Source organism: Denticeps clupeoides, chromosome 2 (assembly GCF_900700375.1).
Source record: "Denticeps clupeoides chromosome 2, fDenClu1.1, whole genome shotgun sequence".
NCBI classification, from domain to species: domain Eukaryota; kingdom Metazoa; phylum Chordata; class Actinopteri; order Clupeiformes; family Denticipitidae; genus Denticeps; species Denticeps clupeoides.
The window spans coordinates 36498031-36515189 of NC_041708.1; the positions used below are offsets into that span (position 1 = coordinate 36498031).

At 47.8% G+C, this 17159-nt stretch overlaps 1 protein-coding gene across 3 annotated transcripts in view; it reads right to left on the bottom strand.

Moving 5' to 3' along the window:
* Positions 1–263: 263 nt before the first annotated feature.
* Positions 264–17159, bottom strand: part of LOC114766850 (DNA polymerase alpha catalytic subunit-like) — a 42126-nt gene continuing 25230 nt past the window's right edge. For all 3 annotated transcript variants that reach the window (XM_028958140.1, XM_028958132.1, XM_028958123.1), the window contains exons 34-37: positions 15989–16120; positions 10593–10709; positions 5746–5842; positions 264–958 (exon numbers count right to left, since the gene is read on the bottom strand). In XM_028958140.1, the coding sequence (XP_028813973.1) occupies positions 819–958; positions 5746–5842; positions 10593–10709; positions 15989–16120 (486 nt within the window). In that variant the 3' untranslated portion in view covers positions 264–818. The remainder of the gene's footprint in view (positions 959–5745; positions 5843–10592; positions 10710–15988; positions 16121–17159) is intronic.

The following is a 17159-nucleotide window of genomic DNA, read 5'->3' on the forward strand; positions in this document are numbered from 1 at the left end:
AACCAAAAAAAAAAAAAGATTCAATCAACGGGAATAAAAACGGTTGTTCGTTGCAGAGCACTCAAATGCAGCGGCCTCGGTCCCCTCTGATGGCACTCAGCCTTACATCTTCCATTTAACAATCCTCCGACACCAGCAGGAACTGGGGGAACTGGAACAAGTGGAGTCACAATAGCCCGAAAATGCCAAAATCAGAAGCCCGGTTCTGTTTCACTGGCTAATTGCCGTGCAGCAAGAAGGTGGGGGCAGTAATAAAGAGAGAAGTCGTTTAGGAGCCGAGATCCCATCAAGCCGCCGCTGCCCCTTCCCGCCAATTTGACTGCTATTTAGCCCTGATTGTTACCCCTCAGATTCTTGCGGGGTGGGTTAAAGTGTGCACGTCTGAGGGGTGGCCAGCTGAGAGAGTCTTTAGCCCGTCATTATGGCCATTTCACCATGGAATCACAAATGATTAAAGAGACGGATGAGTGTACATGGATGTTCTAAGGAGAACGCGGCTCGGCCTGACTGACCTCAAATGCTGTCCATGCCATCGCGAGGCAGACTGGTGATTCACAGAATAGCCAAACGCTTAATTCACAAAGCCGTGTGTGAACATCACAGGACGCCATGGCTGATATGACAAGCCATGGTTATTTTCCAAAGGTCTGGCAAAAATTCCACACACACACATAAATGAAAAGACATTAATTGAACGTGACATGGGCAACATCAGGTAGAGGATTAGATGATGATGATGGAGTAAAGGGCACCAAACATGACACTTGGAAAATAAAATGGTAATTTCCACCGCGGTAAATAACACCTTAACCAGGGGTTCACTTAAGTGCTGCAAAAGCCTGGAAGAGTTTGGCGAGGTTGACCTCGGAGTAGCCGCTGGAGGACAAGGTGGAGTCCACCACCTCCTTCAGCTTCTTGTAGACCTGCTGCTCCGCATTCCAGCATCTTTTAACCTTGCCTGTGGACAGAAGAGAGGATTGGAGTAAAACAGTGTCACTGCTGTGCCCAAATTTGATTGTCCCCCGTATGAAAATAAACTCGTCGTGACACCAAGTCCTAACATCTGAGGCAGAATCTGCGAGAGCTGCAGGATGGCGGACAATAGAGCTGGGCGCGCAATACCGGGGCATGTCGAAATTGGCCTTTAGAGGCCATCACGAATCGAACTGGAGTGGAAAACTACACGAATCAATAGCGAAGCAGTGATCCTGTGAGCATGAAGACCATGGGACAGGACGGGGGTGGCGGCGGAGGCTGGGGGCAGGATGAGCCTCATCGTCGGGTGGCCACTGGGCCGGGCAATTGGGTCGATATCCTGGTCACTTATCTCCTCGGGTGGGCCTTCAATAGCAATGTGAGGCTGATGGAGGCGCCATCGGTGGGCTAACGGGAATCAGACATAAAATCTCCTTTTAACTCGAGGGTCGCCTGTACCCGGAGAGGAACTCTCTGAAAGTGAATCTCCCGCCAGAACGTGACCGGGGTCTTCATGCGAAAGGCGCCGAATTCGGCAAGTTCTACACGCTTCACTTTAATCCTTCAATATGAACAACGTCCCGACTTGTCCGGCCAAGAACCGGACCCGGCGGCCGCCGCTGAGTTCCGGAACGGCGCACGGGGGAAAGATATGAGGCCGGCAGCGCCGACCGCTACCCAACACGGGAGCGGCAGCCATTATCCTCGCACGCTTTACATCAGCGAGGAGCTGGAAAACGAGCGGAAAAACACAGAACACTGCCACACGAAATCGAGACAGAGAGAGAGAGAGAGAGAGAAAGGGGGGGAGCAGACTATTTACCTGAGGAACGAAAGAAGAGGGAGAAGAAAGAAGATGATGCATGATCAAGCGAAAGCAATCATGTCATCATTTTTGAAAGGTGGGAGAAAATAATCTTTTTTTTTTTTTTTTTTCTTTCCTCCCCTCTCCCGTTCTCTCTCTCTCTCCTCCTCCTCCTCCTCTTCTCCCCCCGTTCCTCAATCACTGTGTAGGGAATGGATAAAAGAGCAACTTAAAAGCCACGGAGGTTGTCAGAGACCTCGCTTTCCTTTTCGGCCCGGCAGGGGTCGTATTTAAAATAAATAGCATTCCTTAAAGGGAGAGAGTAGTGAGAGGAAAGAGACTTGAATAAGAGGAAGAAAGAGAGAGACAAAGCAATAGAAAGGTATGGGGAAAAAAAAAAAAAAAAAAAAAGAGAGAAAGAGAAAGAAATTGAGGTAAGAGAGAGGACAGGAGACGGCGGACGGGCTTAGCAAGTCTGAGGAGAGAGTGTATCAGCTTCCATGCGCTCTAACTAGGTGTAAATACAATAACAAGCATGTAATTAAGTGAGCATGATGAAGTTAATGGAGATCATACATTCCATTTGGGCGGCTTATGAATATTCCATTAGCCGTTATCAGGCAGCTGGAATAGCTGTTAATTTAATCATCACTCCGAGCAGAGAAAAGTTCTTTGTGCGAGTGTAATTGCACAGAATGAATAATTGATTTGACAATCGTACCCGCGGATTTTCACCAGCTCTAGGCTGGCGGGGCGCGGGCGGGGGGGAGCGGGGAGGGGGGGGTCGAGCGTATTCTGCCCTGAAGAGGTGGCAGAGGAGATAGCCCGCAAATTGAGCATTATCAGAAGACGGATAAAGGACCATTTTTATTTTATCAATGCGGCAAAATTATATTACGGCGTGAGCGTAATCACACTGCCCACACTTAAAGAGACAGGGAGCGAGTGCGGCACACGGAGGGGGGAGTGAGTGGAAGACTGAGGTGGATGACTTATTTAAAAAAATAAAAAATAAAAAAAAGGAAAGAAAAGAATGAATTGCTCTTCATGAAAGAACGAAATCAGAGTTCAACATTATTTGGAAGTAATTGATATGGGATATCTAATTTTTCAAAAGGGAGAGAAAATGTTTTATTATGGAAAGACTCCTGCCGGGTGTGAAATTGCCTCCACATTTAACTCAGTAGCTGCAATCAGGCAGAGGACTGTGGTCTACATGTAGATCAGATCCCACAGCCTGCATCTAATCTCACTTTACACACACACACACACACACACAAAGTGTGTTTCCCTCAGTCCAACATGGTCACATAAAAATAAATAAATCTGTTGCAGAGCCCACTGAGACAGATAAAGGTTATGAAGATGTATCAATAACAGCAATGGCCTCTATGCAGGGAGCCGTTGAAATGACTAGCAGGAGTGGGGACCAATGACAGCTCCATCTTTCCAGTGGCTTGTCAGAGTCACAAGTGGAGGTTTTGAGAATCAAATGTAACATAATGACCGGAACGGACCCCGAGAAGGTTCCAGTGTCTCGGCTCGTGGAAGGGGGGGGGGGGGTTCTTACCCGGTTCTTTCACCGAGGAGGGGACGGGAGGCGAGTTTGTACATTTTTCCACGAGCTTTTTGCTCTCGGATCAAATCGAGAGAGGAAAACACTACAAATGCACAAAAACGTTGGGAAGCAATTTCACCGCTCGTCTGAAAACGCAGAAGCAATTGCAGCGCCCCCATTCGGCAGAGCTGCAAGGAACTCGGAGCAGCAGCCCATTTGACCTTAAGCCCGCCGGTGGTCAAGCTGAGTAATTTTAAACGCCCGTCTGGCCTTAACTCCGGAGACTGACCACAAACGGTCATTGTGCGTTCGGAGCCCCCACCCCCCCCCACATCGACCCGGCCCGGCCGCGCCCCACCAAACAACACAGGTGCCGGAGGATCTCCCCCCTCACCTCTGGACCCCGCGTCCAGCTGCCCACTCTCGCTCCATCTCCCAGCCGCCGCGCGGCCGCAGTTCGTTATCTAAAGCGCCACAATAACAGCGGCGCTGGCAGAATAGGAGGAGAAGATTGGTTTTTCTATTGTGCCGCCGGCCTGGCATAATGCCCACTTTAAAGCAATTCCTCGCTCCTCAGAGGCAGACGGAAAATCTGCCAGATACGACACTAAACGTCCCACGCGGTGGGGAGGGGGGAGGCGAAATTTGGTGGAATTATTTGGATATATGTGTGTGTGTGTTTTTTTGTTTTTTTTTGCATGGGCCTGTTGTGTAAGTCTGACCGTACGGTCATTCGCTCCACAACGTATCCTCCTCTCTTCTGTGTCGTCCAACTTCTTCAAGACGGGCGGTGTCTCGCACGGGCGCGGCGAGGCTGGAGAGCGAATGCGGGCTCACGACAAAAGTGCCAGGATGTAGCTGCGGAGGGCATCGAATGAAAGGGCAGCCGCCAGAGTTGGGGCAGAAGCTCCCGGTGTATAAATGCTATAAAATAAACACCAAAGCCTCGGCGAAGACCAGGTAAGGACCGTCTAGGACATCTGGCCCCTGCAATTTCCCACCTGAACAGCCCAGAGTCCCGTGGTCTGTAATACACTAATGTGTGGTATTACGGCGATGACGCAAGGAGGGGGGGGGGGAAGACAATCTAAAGCCTATACTTTACAGCTCTGTTTACGACGCCTGTTGGGGGGGGAAGATGTCCGCTAATCCCCAATAACGCGCAACAGTTATCCCGGGCTGAGAGCAGGCGGGCTGCGTTTTATCTGCCTGCCACAATGGACGATGGCGCTTCCCAATCATGCGACGACCTCGGCCTTTCTGCGGCGAGGCCTTGCGGATGAAAAGGAGCGTGAAAGGTAAGATTGCTCTTGGACTACACACACCTAAACACAGACGAAATGCTGCAAACTTAAACAAGGTGTCATGGCCATCATTTTTATATAAATATATATCAAAAAGTAATTTACTTTTAAAAAAAGAAAGTGAGAGGGAGAAAAATGAAAAAATAAAAAAAAAATAAGAGACTCAAAATAGTCAGAAACGGCACACAAGATTGGCAGCAATTACGAGCAGAATCAACAAAAGAAAAAGTGAAGAAATAAAAAAAAATAAAATAAAATGCCAAAGTGAAGCCAAGTCTATAATCATGTTAGCCCCCAGTCCTCATTCACCCCCCCACCCTCAGCTTCCCCCATACCCTGAGTGGTCATCTATTGATTACACATTATATTTATCTACGCCTTTCACGCCGGCTCCTGCCCCTCATTGGTCCAGGCAGAAAACACAAATAAATATATAAGTCCGTTCTCCAAGAGGTCCTTTTTAATCAAGTGACATCAATCAAAGGGAACTGTGGATAAGACGCTTGCTGACTCCGCCGGCACTGAGCGTGCTCAGACTGGATCCCCTCTGCCGGGCCGGGGAAATATATGCTCCATGTCCCATTATTTATGAAGGGCTATCCTTTTGCCTTCTCGCCAATTACTCGCCCTATCATTTTGCAAAATCTAAAAACTGTTTTCAATCAACACAGCGAACGCTATTACTGAGTGCCTGCCGGCCACGAGGAGCCTCTTTCTCACTCCCGCTCTCTACCTCAAACTGATTGGTGCCGCTTTGCATTCTGCACCAGTCAGTGATTGAATCCGCCGCCTGAATAGGGTTGTCGACCTCGAGGAGCTGAACATCTTAACCCAACCTTCCCCCCCCCCCACACACACACGCACACCACACACACCGCACCACACACACACACACACAGAGGGTTGTGAAAGTGAATGCAGGCATTTGTTTTGTGTACAAGTATCTGAGCACACATGTTGGTTTTTACTTTTGTTGATGGGTATTCTGCAGGGGTGAACGCTGATGTCACAGTGGTCCGTATAAGTCTCCGTGTGTGTATGTGTGTGGGTATACACTCTTGTGTAGGCCTTGTCGAGAAAAAGAGACTAGCCAGTAGCCTTACCCTTCTCATCATGCTGCAGGACCTTGTTGACAGCATAGTCCCAGTCAAAGATGAATCTGTAGAAGCTCAGTTGGTTATAAAGCGCCTTTTCTGAATACTGTAGAGGGGAAAAGAAAGAGGGAAAAAAAGCTGATTACAATAATCACTGTACCACATTAAACCCAACAACAGGAACCCCCCCACACAACGAGGCACGTAGGACCGCAATCAATGCAACTCCTGTTTAGTCATGTTTAGCAATTGTGAAAGCCGGACATTTGGTATTGAACCAAGACGCAATGGTGGCCACCAAATAATATGGCTGGTTGGCCAAGAACTCAAGAATTTGGCCAATATTGACTTACTCCATTACAGTAATTATCCTCATTTTTCTGGCAGTTAAGCTTGAATGGGAGCTGCTATGGAAGGTTGTTTGATTCAAGCCTCCGGGGAACATTCATAATACAAAAGCATTAACATGACAATCACATTTAGTCATTCAGCACCCAGAGAGCCTCTAGCAAGGAGTATCTGTAATTACACGGACTATTTTCACGATTTTAACTTATTCATCAGGTTCTAGAAATTGAGTGTTTCTAAGTAGATCCTGGTTTGAAGAAAAAAAAAGTGAGGGGAAAAAAGGAGGTCATAATGATGCACTGTTTTCTGGCAAGTTCATCTCACCATTCATGCCAAAGTTCTGAGTATGTTTCTAAACAAACATCTTAACATTACATTAAAATCTCAGATTTAGACAATGAAGCAAACAGAGTTGCACAACAAATCTTGAAAGTGAAAGTGATTGTCATTGTGAACCATAACCCTGAGTGAGCAGTGACAGGCGCCCGGGGAGCAGTGTGTGGGGACGGTACCTTGGTCATTCTTTCGAATACCGATCCGCTTGCTTACCCTCTCTAGGCCACCACCAATTGAATTGATCCTGCACACCCCAAATCTGACACTACAATTTTTGTGCCAAAAGGCCTGGCGGCCCATACCCATTCCCTCACTCAGACGAGCGGAAGAAAAAAGGAATAATTAGCCACAGCCATGCCGCTGTTTATCTTGCGTGTTAGTCTTTTCACTCAGGAGAATGAGGGCCCGGAAAGTAATGAGATTGCCGGCGATTCAATCAAGAAAAGCTGGAGAATCACCTGCGTTAATTACAGACGTGGAGACGGGTAGCGTTTGTCGCACGTTCGACTCCATTGCCGGCTGAGCCAAAACACCGGCGGCGCCGGCAGACCGAAGTTTGCCGTCATGTGACCTGCAAAATCGACTCGTTGGCGGAGAGCAGCCCCTCTGGGTCCACCTCCCTCCCCACCCCAGCACGGCTAGAGCAGGAAACAATTTGTTTGGTTTGTAAAATTTTCTTGCTGTAATTACTGCTAGCCATGTGCCACCACCGCCGCCTGCCAGAGGAGCTCAGGTCGAGCGAGCGAGCGAGAGAGAGAGAGAGTGGGGGGGATCAGCGCTGAAATTACCTCCTTCATAATAGTTTGTTTTGATAAGGCATTGTGTGTGGAGCTGATGAACAACAGTCGCTGTCAATTTGATTAGCTATTATACTTTTATGTTAATTGCCGTTATTGGGTCGCAGTCTCCCTGTGTCACCATAGAAGCCAGGCAATGCTGGCGCTGAAAGGGGGAGGGAGGGAGCATTTAGGGAGGGGTCTCTTGTGCAGACAGGCTTTTAATTGCCCTACACAGCTTCCGATGAGCCAGGCAGCTGTTGACCCATAATGCACTAGCTGGTCAACAACCGTGCCTGTCGATTCAGCAATGCGCCCATAATGGAGTCGCAGTAACCATTGCCAACGCAAGGCCGAACTGGCATGCTGTGCGCGCACATAGATACAGAGACACACACATGCTAAACAAAATGGTGCAATCGTAAAACAGTACAATGAATTTGTGTATCTATATGCACGTGATGCATTGAAATAACAATAATTTACGTTGAGACAGATTTTGTTATTGTGAAAGTAATATGGTTATAGATAATTTTTTGGAGCTGTGACAGACCAGCTATCAGCCAGAACATTAAAACTACTGTGCATCCCCCCCAAAAAAACAGAGAAACCAGAAAACACCACGTACTGCAACAACTCGTAGGGTAAAAGTAAGCTGCAAGTAAACAGCGCAGATACACCTGGTCCTCCATATCTAACGGAAAACTGGATCCATCAGACCTCCCCATGGCCCAGCTCTGAGGCTCACGTTGGGGCTTTCGGCCAAGGAAAAGTCGCTTGGTGTCGTTATAAACGAATATTGCGTGCATATAGGCTTCAAGAAAGAACAGCGTCCGCGCAGAGGCGTTTTAGCCTAAATTCAGGTGACCGATAACTAGAGATGTCAACAGTGCGGGGCCTGCACCTACGCTGCGGCTTACACTGACAAGTGTCAAATGGGTGGGACCAAAACATCGGCAGGCGTTATTCAATTTAGGCTCGTCGCCCTTCTCCCCATTTAGCATTCTGCCCCCTCCCCTTCACTCGGCTCAGCGCTTTTGTTCCTGCACTGACACCATTTCAATTTTCACCACAAATCTGCAGCATTTTCGGCTTGAGTGACTAAGGAGCAAACCAGCTGTGAAATTGCCTCTCTCCCGAGAGCAGCCCCCCCGCCACCTCCACCCAAACCAGACCCCCACCCCGCCAAGTCACACCTCCCTACGATAAAAGCAGCCAGGGAGCAAACCTGTGGAACCTAAATTCAGGGAGTGGGAGACGGGAAGGAATGGCTGGGGGGGGGACAGACAGACAGAAACGATGGACACGCCGATAACCCACAATACACAAGCGTAACGCGGGTTCATATTCAACAAATCTCAGTCCATTAAGACGGCTGCGGGTGGATGAGAAACAAAAGTGAGAACTGAATAAAAGCGAAAGAATGGACTCGGTTCCCCGTGCAAGCACGGCTGAGCTTTTTAAGAACTTGTAGGAGTATTTTCCTTCGCCACCGTGGCACATTTTCCTCGCTCCATTCAAAGTGATCTCTGCAGCTGCAGCATAAAAAAAAAAAAAAAAAGAAACCAAAACAGTTTTGATGAGGCTTAACACAAAACGCTCCAATTTGAGTTAATTTTAATGGGCTGAGCTGAAAAAGGAAGGCGATCGGCATCACAAGGTTTCATAATGAGTCAATATATGTAAATCTTTACAAGGCAAACACAGTGGGAAACAAAGACATTTAACTGAAGCGCCCATGGATGTCTCCACTTTTTTGTGCGCATAATTTCTCCCCATTGAAAGGTATAATTGCCTGCTATTTGAAGATATTCATGCTCAATTTTTGAAATTAATTTCAATTGGGGGGAAATGTAGAAATGTCAGCTCCCGTGAAAGGGATTTGATTTCAATTATCCTTGCTCAAAGGACTGTGATTTCCAAATACACTTAAGCAAAATTATGACAAGAATTTTTGTTCCCAGAAATTCAGTGTTTAAAGAGCGATTAGGCGATAAATGGACTGGCTTTGAATTGGAGTGAATGCGCCGGTCTCCATCTGAAAGGCACTCAATTATCCCTGATTGCTCCCGTTATAATGTATCAAATAGAGATACCTGCTATTGCTGTAATTTGTGTGAAAATTAACATGCTGCAATTTCCACTAGAGGGAAAAAAGGAAGCCCTAATGGGCGCCTGAATGTACATCAATAAAACGGAGAGAGAGAGAGAGAGAGGAGAGAGAGAGAGAGAGAGGGTGGGGGGGGTGTGCGGGCGAAAAGGGAGAGCGAGCGAGCAGTGGAGAGAAAGGGAGGGAGGGGGGACACAGCGGTAGAAAAAGGAAGGAGGGAGTGAGCGAGAGAGAGAGCGGAGAGAAAAAAGCGAGAGAGTGTGGAAAAAAAAAAAAAAATTTAATTTACTGAAAATATTACAAATTGCACCTGTATATAACTCCTCCAAATTACTGGCCAATCAGTCTAGGGTGCCCATTATGCTTCCATTTAATCTGGATACAATGGTGGTCGATGTCTCTGTGTCCGTGGAGACGAGGAGCGAGTCTCATCGCTGTCAGCGCAGCGCTAAAGCCCGGAGCGACAGAGGGAAGGGGAGAGGGGTGAGGAAGTTAATGTTTTATTCAGCCGGCAGTTTAAACTGCCATCTCAACAGGCAGAGAGGGGGACGCCTAAGTGGCTATGGTGACAAGAGAAATTGTCCTTTTGGGTTTCAACCTGTCGCCACAGAGCCATACGCCGAAATAAGCAGCCACGTGTGTGTGTCTCTCTCTCTCTCTCTATATATATATATATATATATATATACGCACACGTGTGTGGGGGTGAAAAAACTGGACATTGACAACAACGTGGAGGACGGAGGAAAAACAAGAAGGGTTGAAGTTTTTTCTGTGGTCAACCACTGCATGCATACCAGGTTACTTATGTGGTGGGCATGTGCATGGGACTGGGCTACGGGCGGGAACGCCACGTCCCTGAATCCGGCGAAGCCTCCGCCACTCCCCCGGGCCAGAGAGCCGATCATCCCCTGCCTCGGTGCCAAGGCCATGCCCGCGTCGGAGCCCAGTGCTGACAGCAGATTAATCACAGCGCTCATTACTGCGCCGTTACAGCGGGAACATGGGCCGAGGCACACGGGCCAGGGCGCCTCGTACACTGACAACAACCAAGTCTGCTGAAACCGAGAAAGATGAGGGGAGGGAAGGATGAGGGCTGAGCTGCTGGAGAGGAAAGGGGCTTTAGGCCTTTGTCTGGCTCCACAGCGCCATCACCTGGACAAATGTGTCAGAACAGGCAGGAAGCAGAAGGAAGTTTCACTGCAGTTTCTTCTCAGTAAATATGCATTTAGTTTGAGCTACACAAGCTCAGACACACACACACACACACACACACACAGACTGTACCTCAGCCCTCAGTGTTGATTTGGAGCAGGCAGGGCAAATAGGGCCAGTTCTCGAGAACAGGATGGGCAGGCGACGGGTCCGATTCCCACAGGCCCGGTCCTCACAGAGCAACCAACCCTGAATGAAGAGGAAACGAGAGACAGAGGAAATGCATTTGTGATTATAAATGCAATTTTGCTTTAAATTAATTTAATTTGAGGGGGTGTCTATGCGTGTGTGTATTGGGTGGGGGCAATGGACCGGCACAGGTGCAACGCTACCCCCTCCGCCACAGCCTCCGTCATTAGAGACAGGCAACAGGCTCAGTGTGTAATACTCCGCTAATGACAGGGGTCTCCCCCAGCCCGCAGCCCCACATTAACCTCCACACCCACAGCACCTGCCCTGAAGCAGCCTCACCGCACACTGCACACCCCGAGCTAATCCGGCGACCGACAGCTTTAAACTAATCCAGCCCGACACAAAAGGGCAAGCGAGAGGAGGAACCGCACCGGACGCAGACCGCACCGGACATCAGCAGAGAGGGCGAGACCCCAGACTGACATGCAGTCCATTAAAACCAAAATCTGATCTGATGCCATCTGATGTATTAGCCTAGTGTGACTATAAAATATATTTTGTATGAGCATTGATAACAGAAAAAAAGGACAACATATTATAATTATGGCATTGTGACGATAATAAATCACTGTATATCATCACGGTGAAAGTCAGAAAAATATTAGACACACAGAAGGAAAAAAATGGAGATAAATACAAAGTGGAAAACGTCCCTTGGCAGCGCGGACGCTTTAATTTGTGCTCATTTCCTCTGCTCTGATTAACTGTAGTGGGGCCCTTTTGACACCTATCTGTGCTGTGTTCTGTTCATGTTAAGGCCGGGGCCGAACCCTTATCTACCTGTCGCCGCAGACAAACACGCGACGCGTCAACGCCATTGTTCAGATGCGGCGCTTTATCAAGATCAACAGCTAGTTTTAATTTCCCAATTAATTCCACCTCGTGGTTAGTGGCGCGTGTCTATGCGTGCGAATGCGGGTAGGGGTAAGGGGCGGGGTGATCTGTATTTGGGGAATTAGCAGCGAGTCCCAGGGCTGAGGGTGTGTGTGTGAGGGTGAGTGTGTGTGAGGGTGAGTAATTGAATCCTGACATATGTACCCTGTTTGATTTTCATTTCGTGTGTTATCACCGCGGCATGTTTGCCCCCCCCCCCCGGGTCCCTTTGTTGCAGTGTGAGACCCAAGACTAAACCAACAGCACCGTTCCCATGGGCCAGGAGAGGGGGGGAGAAACAAAACAAAAAAAAAAAAAAAAAAAAAAAAGAAGACCGTGGTTCTGTAGCACAACCAAACTTACATTAAAGTAAGAAAAGAAAAAAAAAAACGTCACCCACAAGACCCCTTCTGCGCCAATTCTGATGCCCAATGACCCACGGCATTGCACCCTCATAACAAGAGACACACATACACACACCTTACACTACACACCCCTCCTCACTACACATCAACGGGGACACGTCCTCCACCACAACAAGATACCAACACACACACACACACACACACACACACACACACACACAGAAAAAAAAAAAAAAAAAAAAAGAGCTGATTTAAGAGGGGGAGCCCTCCAGTGCCGACTGTGTTATTGAGGAGGAATAGAAAAAAGGGAGGCATATAGTGAAAGAGTATGGAGGGAGGGGAGAAAAAGGGGGGAAAAAAAAGAACATCTAATTGAAAGACTAAAAGCGCGCTTTGGGAGAGAGGGAGAGAGAGGCAGGATAAAGGCTCATAATTGCATAATTATACCAGTCGATACCTGACACAGGGAATACAGCCACTTCTGGAGACGTCAAATGAATTCCACATAATTTAACCAAACACTGGGCCATGACTGGGCCCGCGGTTCAGCACAAACCGGCGGAAAAAACAGCCCTCTACCCTCCTCTCTCAGTCTTATCAACCGTTGTCCTCCTCTCGCATCCTTCCTTCACCCCCCCCCCTTTCCCGTCACCACTCCCTTGTTTATTGCTCTATCATCAGCTAATCCTCGCTCTGTCATCCTTCCTCACCAAAAACCCGAGCCCAGGGAGCGGGCGGGTGTCAGCGGAGTCGGTAATAAGAAGCATCATTAACCTCGGGGGTAAACGTGGGATGTTGCGTTTTTGTTTTGGGTTCCCCCCCCAATTTATTGCCTGAACTGTCACAACGCAGGAACGCGGCAGACTACAATCCTCCCTCGAAACGCACATACACGCAACAGAATCTAACCGAACTGCCGTGCCGGTGCCCCCAATCCGGCGGCCTCTCAGGCGCCTCCAGAGGGTGCGGCAGCACCGATTACGGGCAGACCGGTGGAGAAAAAGCCCCCCCAGACAACAGCTTTTCACCAGCTTTGTACTTCAGTAATCAACAGATGTACTTACAGGCCCGAGCCCCGGCGCCAGGGAGCGGCTGAATGGGCAGAAATGCGTCCACTTTGTACATCTTCGGCTTAATCAAGCCTTTTCTATTCAGCAATTTGACCTTTTGTTCAAAACAGGATTATCCACCCCCCCCCCCCTTATTTATTTATTTCCAATCCCCCCCCCCAGCACACAGCCCCAGCCAGTTACCAAGGGCGACCCGCGAAACAAACATAATTGCAATAATTTGTTAAACGCCATGGCAACCCACATTAGAATGGTGTATATACGAGGGGGGGGGGGTTCCACTCCACGTTCTCATCTCGCTGGAAGACACCGGGAGTCGGCAACGGATGACAGGCCGGAGGAGAGGCAAGGGGAAAGCGAGCTATTTGCTTTTGTCTCAAAACAACTGTTTTATTGATAACAGCGGGGTGGGGGGGTGTCAGTGGTGTAAAACACGGACGTGGTCGTAACTCCCGTGATTAACGCCACTGTGCCGCTCGACGGGGAGAGAGAAAAGGAGAAAAAAAAAAAAACCTCGACAAACACGGCGAACTTCCAATCTGTAACCATGCACGCCTCTCCCTCATCACAAGCGCCCAACAAACGGCACTATTTGAGCTCCCCCTCAGCTGAAAGGAATCCTTAATTACACAATATTACCCCTCTTCATTGCTCCCAGAGTGGGAGGGGGCTGTGTCCACTGCCGCTCATTCTTAGCAGAATTTGCGTGGGGTGGGGTGTGTGTGATTGTGTGTGTGTGTGTGTGTGTGTGTGTGTGTGTGTGATTGTGTGTTAGCCTTCACAGCCAGCAGCTGTTTCACACATTGTGACAAAGGGGCCGAGGGGCGCAGGACCAGTGAAGGAGGTGGCTACATTCAGAGGGCTAATTGATTTCTGCACAGCACTGTGGGAGAGTTACCCACCTAACAGCCCCCCCCCCCCCCTCCACAGTCAAAACTGTCACTAAATAAATTACTTAGTCGCTTGTCAACGCATACCAGACCACTAGCAGGACCACTGGTGTTCTAAAACCGGGTTCTGTAATCTGTGTTCTCTCCTACCCTGACCATGCTGCTAAAAACACTCATGTTGGCTATACAAAAACATAAGAATATCTGCAGTAACCCCCCCCCCCAAAAAAACTGAATATGACAGTTATAATAAAACATAAGCATTTATGAGCTTAGCGAATCGAATTAATTATTTAAAAATAAATGGTATTGAAGCCCCCTGCATTCACCCAGGCCTGTCAACTTGCCAGAGCCCATATTACTGTGACATTAATGGTGACTGAAGGCAGGGGGGGGAATTAAAGTCATTTGTGGCACAGTTGGGGGGCAGTTCTTTAGCGGAATACTTAAGCAAAAGGGCAGCATTTGAAATTCAATAAAAAGGCACAATAAACAAACAAAATTGTAGGCAAGGACGAAAGGAAAATCCTCACACACTAAAATCCCGGCGCACACGCGGCACGGGCGACTTTCACTTTTCTCCTCCCTGTGCTCTGAAAGACGAGCACCTGAGAGGTTTTAATGTGATAAGCCAGTAAGTGTTAAGTTAAGCCACAGTGCGGATGACCAAATTAAAATCCCATAGCTAAATCATTCGCTGGGCAGCGTCCCACCTGCTGCTGCTATTTAAGTGTGCGGCAAGCCTTCCGGCAACAGCGTTCAAAAGATTCAGTAGACGACCAAAAGGGACGATGGCCTGAATTTCAGGTTCTCTACCTCTTGGGGCTGACCGATCCAAACATGGATTATTTGACAGATACTGCAAATGCGATTAAAGTTGCAATTGTTTGCAAAGTCTCTTCAGAATTCACTATATATATATATATATATATATATATATATATATATATATATATATATATATGTGTGTGTGTGTGTGTGTGTGTGTGTGTGTGTGTGTGTGTGTGTGTGTGTATTTAAAACTGTAGCATAACTGTACATGAACTGTGCTATACTGCGCTCCAAGTTGCACACCACAAGTTGGTAGCAAGTGTCCTTCATCGTGTTTAAGTTGCCATGGCTTTAACTTGGGACACATGTGATTGGTGAGCGTGATTGTCTATCACACAGGAACATCTCCCCTCACCCGCAGGTGGGGCACATGTGCGCCTGCAGCCCAATGGGCAGAGCGTGGCTGCATGTACGCGCCGTTTGGTGCTATTGCAAACATGACAAACCGCGCCCTCACAGCACCGCCGCTGCGGCTGCTTCTCTTCTGCCTTCACCCCCAACGCCCCAGGTGGGGGTCACTAACACTCCGGCCTCTCTCTCACTGACCGTCTCCAGCCAACTCAGCATGTCTGCGCAGGAGTCTTGCCGCAGCAAGCCTGACTTTAACCAATGAAGAAGAGTCCGGGGTCACATTGTGTTTAAATACAATAAGTTGCTAGACCATCTCCACATCAGCTTAAGATCACTAGCAGGAGGTTCAACAAACACCTCAACTGGAACACAAAAAAACTGTCTGAAAGTTGAGTCATGGCAACTGGACTTTCAAACTTTCAGAGGTTCTACCTTAAAGACAGAAAGTCCAGTTGCCTTGACTCAACTTTCAGACAAATTCACCTGGATGGCTGAGAATCTTGACAGAAATACATACAACATAGCTAGGATTTGGTAATCTTAAAAAAAATCTGATGATATAATAGTCAATCAATATATATCACAATATAAAGTCAATCACTGTTTCACTTTTACTGATGATGTGTTATGGCTAATTTTGGTTAAAATTATTATTGATCTGTGTCACTTTTATTTTGTGACAAAGCATGACAAATCTATAATTTAGGCAATATGAAAAATATGAGAAAATAAAAACTGTGCCATTCTGCAGCCACAAAAGACATGCAAAGACATGCAAAGACTCTCTCTTTCATATATGTGTGTGTGTGTGTGTGTGTGTGTGTGTGTGAGAACACAGAAAAGTGGCAATATGGGGCAAGATGCCAGGACTGACAGTGCGTGGAAGGGGTACTTACGCTGTAATATCTCCTGATGTGCCGCCGAATGTCCAGCCGAAGCTTGTTGCTAATCTGAATGGCGTGGTCGACAGGGCGCCCCTTGCAGGGGACATGACAGCATTGCATCAGACTCGGCTCCACCTTCGCACCCTGCCGCACACGAAAAAAAGCAAAGTTACAACACTCACCGACACAAAAGGAACAAAATTAATGCATTTATCATACTGAACACGGAGGACAAGTCAGGCTTTTAAGGGCTGTTAGAACCAACCTATTAGACCAAATAACACATGAACACTTTTTTTTGTACTTTTTGTGCTGGTTTTGTTGAACAAACTACATTGTAATGGTGCCCCCTGTAGCAGTCTCTTCTGGAACCCTCCAACCTTGCCAGTTTCCTGGTGTAAGAGCCCAAAGGGTGCCACTCCATTAACCTTTCAGACACGTCCGTAGGTGACAGGAGAAGAAAACCTTCCATGCTGGCTGGCTGATTTGCAGGTTTTTGGCCGTACACGCTGTGGGTGAAAAGCCTTAGGCAGCCTCTCTGAGAGCGAGGGGGCACCAGCGGTTGCAGAACAGTACAACAAAGTGGCCGATACCCCTGCACTCCTGGCACCATGTGAAAAATGTCCTGGAGCTGCCAAAACGCAGCCATTATGTTCAAATAAGACAAACTAGAGAGGGGAAAGGGTGTTAATGAACTGACATACCCAGTCGTGTGAACGCCTGGCAGAATTGTATCTGGAGTAAATGCCAGGCCCAATAAGGAAAATATTGGTTAGACTCTTTAACGCCTTGTATTAAAACATACTTATAATTATAACTAGTGCAAAGCAGCGTTAACACATTCAGTTAAGTGGCATGCACTCAAGTCACACTTGGACTAAAGGCGACATGGCGCTTCAAGACTGTTCATAGTAATGTCTTAATAGGCACTGCACAAAAATTGCCGATAAGCTGAATTGCTATAAACATTTATACTTTTTTGTGCAAAAACTCCAGCCACTCAGAGATTGTTGGTCACATGTAGTGAAATAGAGGGGGGAGGGTCCTCTACTCCTACTTTTTAGATTAACCAGAGTGTTTGCATTCCTGTTGTCCTCCCTTTGATAAGGAGTTTCTCTCCAACGCTGGACTGAGCACGTTCAAGGTTTCGCTTTAGGTCCTTAACATTTACCCACAAATGCGT